This window comes from Loxodonta africana, chromosome 4 (genome assembly GCF_030014295.1).
Source record: "Loxodonta africana isolate mLoxAfr1 chromosome 4, mLoxAfr1.hap2, whole genome shotgun sequence".
Lineage (NCBI taxonomy): Eukaryota > Metazoa > Chordata > Mammalia > Proboscidea > Elephantidae > Loxodonta > Loxodonta africana.
In genome coordinates this window covers 131184978-131193787 of record NC_087345.1, presented here as the reverse complement: position 1 = coordinate 131193787, position 8810 = coordinate 131184978, and the positions used below count along the sequence as shown (strand labels likewise).

Here is an 8810-nt window from a genome sequence, read left to right as displayed (position 1 = left end):
TCTTTCTATCTCTTATTCCCAGAAGCTCCAGAAAATATCTTTTTCCCCTTTTCACGTCACTTCCCTCCCTTCTCCCATCTCCCTCTCCTTCTCTGGAGGAGGTGAGTTCCCCACTAGAGGCCAGCACTATCTCAGCTTCGTCCCTGCTACCGACAAGCCGAACCTGGAGAGAAAGAAGGGAAAAAAAGAGGAGAAAGAGAGAGCGAGAGAAGGAAAAAAAAAACCCCGGGGCCTAGAGCGCAGAGGCCCGGGAGCGGCGTCGCCATGGCAACGGGCGCCGGCAGGAAACGAGGGACGCGCGGGAGGGAGGAGGAGGAGAGCGCCGAGGGGAGGGAGAAGGACGGGGGAGGGGTCCGGCTGCCCCGGAAGCACCTCCCCGCCAGCCCCCTCCTCCAGCCCGGCCCGCAGCCCCCGGCCTGCAGCCCCCACCCTCCCGGCCCTACAGGAAGTGACAGGCCCGAAGCGAGCCCCGGAGACCTGGCAGAGCCGCGGCCGGGCCCGCACCCGGAGCGGCGGGAGGGGCGGGGAGCCGCGGCCGCGCCGGGCACCTCCTACCCCGCCCTCGGCGCCCCCGCCCCTCCAGGAAGGGGAGGAGGTGAGGGGAGCCCGCCGCGGAGGCCGAGCGAGCCCCCCGCCCAGCCTAGCGACTGGGGACCCCCGGCACATGAAGTAGACGCCCCCCGGGAGGACTTGGGTGCAGAGCCGAGCGCGAAGGTAACCGGGCGACCGCGGGCTGGGGAGAGGCAGGACCTCTGGGGGTTTGGCTGCGCGGGGATGTTTCTTCAGCCACCTCCGTCTGTGTAACGCCCAGGTACCTCCCCCAGTTTGTTTCCCTGCCTACCTCTAGCGCTGAGCTCTGCGGTCCTTCGGCTCTGCCTGTCCAAGTCCTTTTGCTGTTCGTTTCGCTGTGCTTATTGCTGTCTGTCTGTCACCCTAGTTGCCTCTGACTGCCCATTTCCTCATTCATTTTTCCTTCTCAGACTTTGGTTCTCCCGTACGAGCATGCTGTCTAGTTATCTCCCTGCTTTTCATGGTCCGCCGGGTTCTCAATCTCTTATTCCTTGACTTCTGTCTGTCTCCCTCCCGCTTGTCTCCCTGCCATCAGTATGCACATTTCTCTGCTCACTTGGGTCACTTCACTCCCGGCACACCACTGTATCTGCCCTTTCCCCCAGTATATTTGATTTCTCTTTAGGAGCTCATTCATCGAGGTTTCAGTATAGAACAAGGACCCCTAGGTGTTTAGTGCCCCCGTTTTTCAGATTACTTCCATTTCTTTGGCACAGTCTCTCCTGCGGACTCCTCCCCCCAACACCCAATTCCTCATCCCTTCTAAAAAGACAGTTTGATAAAAGCTCAGTTTGATAACACCTCAATAGGCCCGGTACCAGGCCCTCTTCAATAACCTTTTCTCGCTCCCTTCAGTAGGTCTGTGTTCCTACCCAATCCAATCTATACACACCGATGGCTTAGCCACCCCAGGGGGCTCTGTGCATCAGCTTCTCACTCTCTTCCAGTTTAATTCCGAAAATTTAAATTCACTGTCTCCCAAACTTTTTGTTGTCTTCATTTTCTGTATTTAATTTTACAGTCTAAGCATTGGTCACAAATGAATAGATTTTATGTGCCTAAGATCCAGGAATCCTGGTTTTGATGACAATTCCCCTGACTTTACTGAGAGACTTTAAGCTGGTTCCTTTCCAGTTTATTCTCATGTCACAATCTGAAAAATAATTATTAAAACAAAACTTCCTTTTTTGGGGAGATAAGGAGTCATATAGTTTTTGGGTATTTCATATATGAATGTAGGAATTATTGTCCCACTATAGCTAGTAAATGGATACAAGTAAAGGAGTCCTGCATCTCTGAGTCCAGCAAACTACCAAAGTCCAGTGATCTTTACAACTATGCCATGCTGCCTCTAATCCTTACCCACTTTTTTTCTTCACATGCTGATAATGAGGATTCATGGGTCTGTATCTGTTTAGTGCTTTGATATTTTGGCAAAAAGATGTGGGAGAAGATTAAGGCTAGAATTGAAGCTGATACAATACCTCCTAAGTACATCTTAGGTTATAGCCATGTTTACAGCGACATTTATTATTCCTAAATGAAACTGAAGAGATGGGTAGAATTCTTGGGGGATAGTGATGTGATCAGATGATACTGGGAATGAAATAAGAGATCTCAGCTTTATTGCTGAGGCTAAGTGGTTTGATTTTATTTACTTTGTTTTAGATGCAATCCTGTGAGACATCCATTCACACTAATAAAACTGTTGACAGCCTTTAGCAGAAATTCTCGTTTGATGTTTACATTTCTAAACCAAATAATGCTTTGCTGACCTGATGTTTTTAGTGGCCCAGTGCCCAGTGAAGAATATAGTTTCTAGGTTTAACAAAAGAGGAAAAAAAGAGCAAAAATACTGTCATCTAGTGCTGCTTTGGAGGTGTATTTCTTCTTTCTCCTATCTCTGCCTGGTTCTTAGCAAAGTTTTCATATGTCTTTTTGCAAATTTTAGCATAGTCTCCGAAAGGCAAATTCTGACCACTTCAGTAAACTAAAAAGTTGACCTACTTTTTTTAAGATACTTTTTGCTGTGTATTTAATGTTTATTTTATGCCTGGGAGTTATTTATTAAAGTGATATAACATTTAACTGATATGATTATATCAACTGTGAAGTTCTTGTGAATGGGGAAACTGAGGTATAAGGAGGGGAAGTGACATGCCTGAGGCGTTAACTAGTACACTGACCTGGAACCAGGTGGCTATTTAGGCTATATGAGTTGTAGGCTAGCTCTTTTACCTCCTAGTTTTATGACCTTCCATGACCGATTTAATACATCTGTATCTTAAGGTCGCCTTTCATAAAATGACAATAGTAAGTAGTCACACTGATTGACACTGCCTTAATCACAGATTTTTTTTTTTTTTTTTTGGTTTATGGAAGAAGCATATGCTAGTGTAAAGGCTGTGATATTTATTAGATGTATGGCCATGGACAATTTCTTTAACCTCAGAAAACCTCAGTTGCCACAGTGGTAAACTGGGGGTAATAATTTACCTCACAGCATTGTGAGAGAGAATGCAGGTGAACAGCCTAGCCCAGTGACAGGCACCTAACAGCTTCTCAGTAAGTGGTGACCATTGTTAAGATGATCTGATAATGATACAGATGGAGAAAAAAATGTGATAGTAACAAATATTAAGGAGGAAGGTTTTAACTTGTTAAAAAGTTCTGTGGGAATGTAAGGTGGCCTTAAGTACTGTGAAGTACTATCTTACTTTATGGCGATTTTATTTAATGATAACCATGAGGGGATAGGTAAAGGCTGTTGCCTTTAGACATTGCATACCTTCAAAAGATGGTGTGAGTGAAGTATGGTTCTAAGAATGTTCTGCAGGTTTGGGAGTTCTAAAACCAGGAAAATCATGAGACTTAAGAGGAGGATTCTTAGATAAATTATAGACTTGTTGTGGTCTTGAATAACGATGTGATATATCAGTTTGGGATCAAGGTATAAATTTTAACCCTTTACTGCTTCTTTACGTCAGGTCTTGAGTCAGAACACCAACCTTGGGGATCCTGGACCACTATCATGGAGACTGAGAGTGAGCAGAACTCCAGCTCCACCAATGGGAGTTCCAGCTCAGGGGGCAGCTCAAGGCCCCAGATAGCTCAAATGTCACTGTACGAACGACAAGCAGTGCAGGTGAGGCTGAACTCTGAGGGGCTATGATCTAAGTATTGGCTTGGGATAAACAGGGATGCTGAAAGATAATTGTCCATAGTTTCCTTTTCAGCAAAATAGGGTGGGTGGGAAGTTGGATTAGGTGATCACTAAGGTTCCTTCCAGCTCTAAGAATCTGAGTTTACAGAGGTTTGGGCAAACAAATAGAATGAGGTTCTACCTTTCAGGTAGGGTTTCCTATACCATTGAGACCAACTAACTAGGTTGAAACTCTTAACTATTGCTCTTCATGGATTGTGTCAGGCTTTTAATCTCTGTCCTTTCTTATAAATCACCCTGAGTAACGAAGTATCATGCACCTCTTTCCATATTTTTAGACAAATAGTAAATTCTAGGTTTTTTTTCCTATTTGGGAACGGGGCTTTTTATTTAACAAAATATTTTAGTAACTAGGATAACCATGCCAATCATAAGAACGGTTCTAATTATTAAAGAAGAAGAATACAATAAAATCGGTTAACACTAAAACTGAACTACCAGTATCATCTTTTTAAACATCGATTAACTTGATGCTGTAGATACTTGAGAATTTTACTTGATAGAAGAATGATTTTCTATTCTGTTTTTCATTACTTCCAGCTCATTACTGTAGCCCTAGAATGGTTTCATTTTCTTCTTCTCTTTACACTAATCAACATCCTACTTATTTTCAATCTGTCTAGTCCGAATTCTTTTCCTTACTATATCATGTACTTCTAGGTCCCATTTTGGAAAGTAAGGGTTTCTGTGAGTTGCACTGCTTTAGTTTTCTCTGCATACCAGAATAGACTAGCAGAGCTGATTGCTTCCCCAGTTTTTAGAACAGTCTATGAACTAACTGGTTCTAATTCAAAAACAGACAAATCAGGTGTTGGTGATGTAGCCCAGTCTCCCATATCCCTTGGTTTCTCTCCTTCCCACGGCTCCCTTTTTACAGGACATCACAGTGATTCACCTAGAAGGGGAATCAGGAGCGATCTATCCTAAGTGGCCTCAACCTGTCTTTTTCCTCCTAGGCTCTGCAGGCGCTGCAGCGGCAGCCCAACGCGGCTCAGTATTTTCACCAGTTCATGCTCCAGCAGCAGCTCAGCAATGCCCAGCTGCATAGTCTGGCTGCCGTCCAGCAGGTGAGAGGTCAGCAGCCGGCTGGACTGAGAGGGAGGGGACAGGCACTACAGGTGGGTAGGGGAGACTTTTGGGGGATACTGCATCCTGCACTAAGCCAAGCTGGGGTCAGAGTCTCCTCTGCCTCCTGTCCTCCTGTAGGAGGATGGATGAAACTTAGCTTCGGGGGTTGTGGTAAGAACCATGGGAAAACTACCTTTTAGAAATAGAATGCTGTGTTCTGGACCTGCACTTGTCCAGTAAGGTAGCCACTAGCCACATGGCAGCTATTGAGTGCTTGAGTTGTGGTTTGTCCAAGTTGAGATGTGCTGTAAGATTTTAGATTTCAAAGACTTAATACGAAAAAAAAAAGTAAAATTTCTCATTAGTAATTTCTGTTGATTACATGTTGAAATATTATTTTAGATATATTGGGTTTAATAAAATAAACTATTACAGTTAATGTCACCTGTTTCTTTTACTTTTTTAGAGTGCATATTAGCAAATTATGTGGCTTGCATTATATTTCCGTTGGCTAGCTCTGGGCTAGACTTACAGTGACTCATGATGTGACGCAACCAAAGGTTCTTCTCCCACTTAAAACAAAGTGGGAGCAGGAGGACAGGTTGCCAGCCTGCCCCCGGAGGGCTATGTAGGGGCTGTTAGGTTAGTATATGTGATAATGTGAGGGTCTTTCAGATAGTGAGTAGACTTTTCATTATTCCTGAGTAGAGTCTCTGTTGTTCCCTGAAATCTTTGCTTTTTGCCTGTGATTTATTACTGGAAGTAGTAAATCTCTGCTCTTTATTGTTGTCCCCCCGCCGCCCCAAACAGGCTACCATTGCTGCTAGTCGGCAGGCCAGCTCCCCAAACACCAGCACTACACAGCAGCAGTCTACCACCACCCAGGCCTCAGTGAGTACTGCCTCTACCCACTGAGAGGCTTCTTTCTGCGTCTTCGTCCCTGGGTTAAACTACTTCATGCAACTGATCTGAGAGTGTTTATTGGGCCATCAATGAATATTTAGTGCTCTTATGCGGAGAATAGAAGAGAGAAAGTAGCCAACTTTAGTCTTAATAAGAGGGTCTAAGAATGGAGGAAGGAGATCCTGAGGAATAAGGGAGATAACAAAGGTAAGGGACTAATCTCTGGACTCTTCATTAAAAAGCAAAGTCTCTTCGAGCCATTTCATTCCTTTGCCTTTCAACTGTTGTGCTAGTGGTTACGGACTGATTTTTCTACTTTGGTAATTCTTCAAAGCAGCTAGGATGACAGATATGAATAGGAAGTTAGTAATCATTTACCCGTGACTCCATGAAAGTGAGGTATCCTGTTCTTGACTTTCGACTGTGCCACTCCGAATTTGTCAGGAAGGGAATGAGTACATTTCCTTTTTCTCCCAAGTCAGTCATGGTTCCTTTCTGTACCACACAGATTAATCTGGCCACCACGTCGGCCGCCCAGCTCATCAGCCGATCCCAGAGTGTGAGCTCTCCTAGTGCCACCACCTTGACCCAATCTGTGCTTCTGGGGAACACCACCTCCCCACCCCTCAACCAGTCCCAGGCCCAGATGTATCTACGGGTAAGCCACAGACACAGCCACCAATGTCCCCAGGGCATAGTTTTGTCCCTGACAAGGACTTGAGCGAAGGCCATTTTATTTGGCCCTGGTTACCCAGATGTTTTGAGATAAGGTGATACACTTTCCGTGCATATGTACCCCTAGACATGATGCTCAGTATTCGCAGGTAGCCTGTAGATTACATCAAGTTCCTAAGCTAGAAGATGTTAGCCTTAATATTTGGCTAAATTAGGTCAAGTATAGTCCAACTTTAAACCTGTGGCTCAAGTACACAAATCCTATGTGTTATCTCTTAGCTTATCTACTTACTATGTATAAGTATGTGTTCTAAAATCCTCCTTGTCTCAACTTCTTTGATGTTTGACTCTATGCTGTCAATCTATAGTTTTCTATACATTCTAGGTTTTCTTCTGGATGAGCCATCGCATATGGAGAATGAGAGGCTCCTGGGTTGGTGTGGAGAGGGGCAGGACTTAGCTGTTTAATATTTTCTGTTTATATTGTCTTGTGGTCCTTTCCTTCCATTTCTTCTGTCTTCTTTTCCTCTTGTCCTCTTTTCCTCTGCTCTTCCTCTTCCTGCTGTCCTTGCCAGCCACAGCTGGGAAACCTGTTGCAGGTAAACCGGACCCTGGGCAGGAATGTGCCTCTAGCCTCCCAACTCATCCTAATGCCCAACGGGGCTGTGGCTGCAGTCCAGCAGGAGGTGCCATCTGCTCAGTCTCCTGGAGTTCATGCAGATGCAGATCAGGTCAGTGGCAACCACTTTACCTGCTGATAGGCGCTGGGGAAGACGAAGGGAACGTCCATGGACCAGGGCCCACCCTTCTAGTCCATTGCCATTTTTCAGAATTCTAGTTTTTTTTCCTTTCTTTAGTGAATTACGATAGAATTTGAATCCCTTACAACTTTTTGAGTTAGGAAGGGAAGCAGATTTTTTATCCTTTATTACGTCATTTACTATATATATATATATTTTTATATTGTTGTTGAAAGTATACACAACAAAGCATACACCGGTTCAAAAATTTCTACATGTACAATTCAGTGACATTGATTACATTCTTCAAGTTGTACAACCATTCTTGCCCTCCTTTTCCAAATTATTCCTCCCCTATTAACATTAACTCACTGCCCCCTAAGCTTCCTATCTGACCTTTCAAGGTACTGTTGTCAGTTTGATTCCATATACATAGTTCTTCAAAAAAGCACGATGTTCAAGGCAAACATTCTTTACTAAATAAGTGTATTTGGTTTAAAGACTACAGGGGATATTTTTGGTTTAAGGTTTAAAGATATCTCAGGGTAACAGTTTCGGGGATTCATCCGGCCTCAGTGGCTCCAGAATATCTGTATTCCATGAGAGTTTGTACATTCTGTTCTGTACTTTTTTCCCTTTTGGTCAGGATTTTTCTTTAGAATTTTTGATCAAAATGTTCAGCGATGGTAGCCAGGCACCGTGAAGTTCTTCTGGTCTTATGACAAAGGAGGCATCTGTTCATGGAAGCAATTAGGCACATATTCTATTTCCTGCTCCTTTTCCTGACTCAGGGAAGTAGACTGAACTGAAAACAGCCCTGTACATCTGGAAACTGACTCTCAGTATAGGGCAGATTTCTGGACCATCCTTCTAGCTCCCTATAACTTATATTCAGGAAGTCTTATTCTCTCTCCTTACAGTACTGTCTCCTGAAGATAAGGGATGGTTGAAGGAGTTCTACTGTTAGATAGATGTGAAATAGACCTGGCTGAGTTGCTGGACAAATGTTTGATTCTTTCTACTTAGGAGTTACTAAAGTTCTCAGCTGGCAGCAGTTTCCTGTTCCTGCTCACCTTTGTTCTCAGTAAAGGTCTTCCTCACTATGAATTACTTACCATGCTTGCTCCGAAAATATGTATGTATATACATTTGGGCCTGAATCTTTAGTTTCTTATGGATAGGTTACAAACTGGGAGCTAATTTTTATCATTGTAGTTTATCATTTAAGAAGTAAATATTGGACTCTTTCTCTTGAAGTGCTCAGATACGTGCTAGAAACTTTGGAGGATTAAAAAGAAATAGGAGTCTTATTTTCAAAGAGCGTGGAGGACAGTGAATGCTAAACTATGTTACTGAGTAGCATATGACTTTGTAGAAGATTTGGGTGCATCACTTTGCAATGACTTTGTGGGACACTTGAGCAGAGTCTTGAATGATGCATAGGATTTGATTTGGAGTGAGAAGATGAATCCCCAAGTGTAAAGGGATAAATCGTATATGTAAACATGAGTGTGTGTAGTGGGAGTTGGGGGTGAGGTAGACAAGGTGGAGATGACAGGCATGATGGTATAAGAGGCTGTTGTTAGGGAGGAACCTGAAACTAAATAAAGGAGGTATAGGTAGCAGGGGCT

The 8810-nt window shown here is 43.9% G+C and overlaps 1 protein-coding gene across 5 annotated transcripts in view; it reads left to right on the top strand.

The window, feature by feature from the left end:
- The first annotated feature begins 550 nt into the window (after positions 1-550).
- PHC1 (polyhomeotic homolog 1) overlaps positions 551-8810 on the top strand; it is a 24088-nt gene continuing 15828 nt past the window's right edge. Inside the window, exons 1-6 of one of the 5 annotated variants that reach the window (XM_064284649.1) lie at positions 551-714; positions 3558-3715; positions 4750-4860; positions 5672-5752; positions 6273-6422; positions 7039-7170. In XM_064284649.1, coding sequence (XP_064140719.1) covers positions 3602-3715; positions 4750-4860; positions 5672-5752; positions 6273-6422; positions 7039-7170 — 588 coding nt within the window. In that variant the 5' untranslated portion in view covers positions 551-714; positions 3558-3601. Of the gene's footprint in view, positions 715-3557; positions 3716-4749; positions 4861-5671; positions 5753-6272; positions 6423-7014; positions 7171-8810 lie in introns of all 5 variants that reach the window. The other 4 variants (XM_064284648.1, XM_064284651.1, XM_064284650.1 and 1 more) reach the window with 4 other exon arrangements.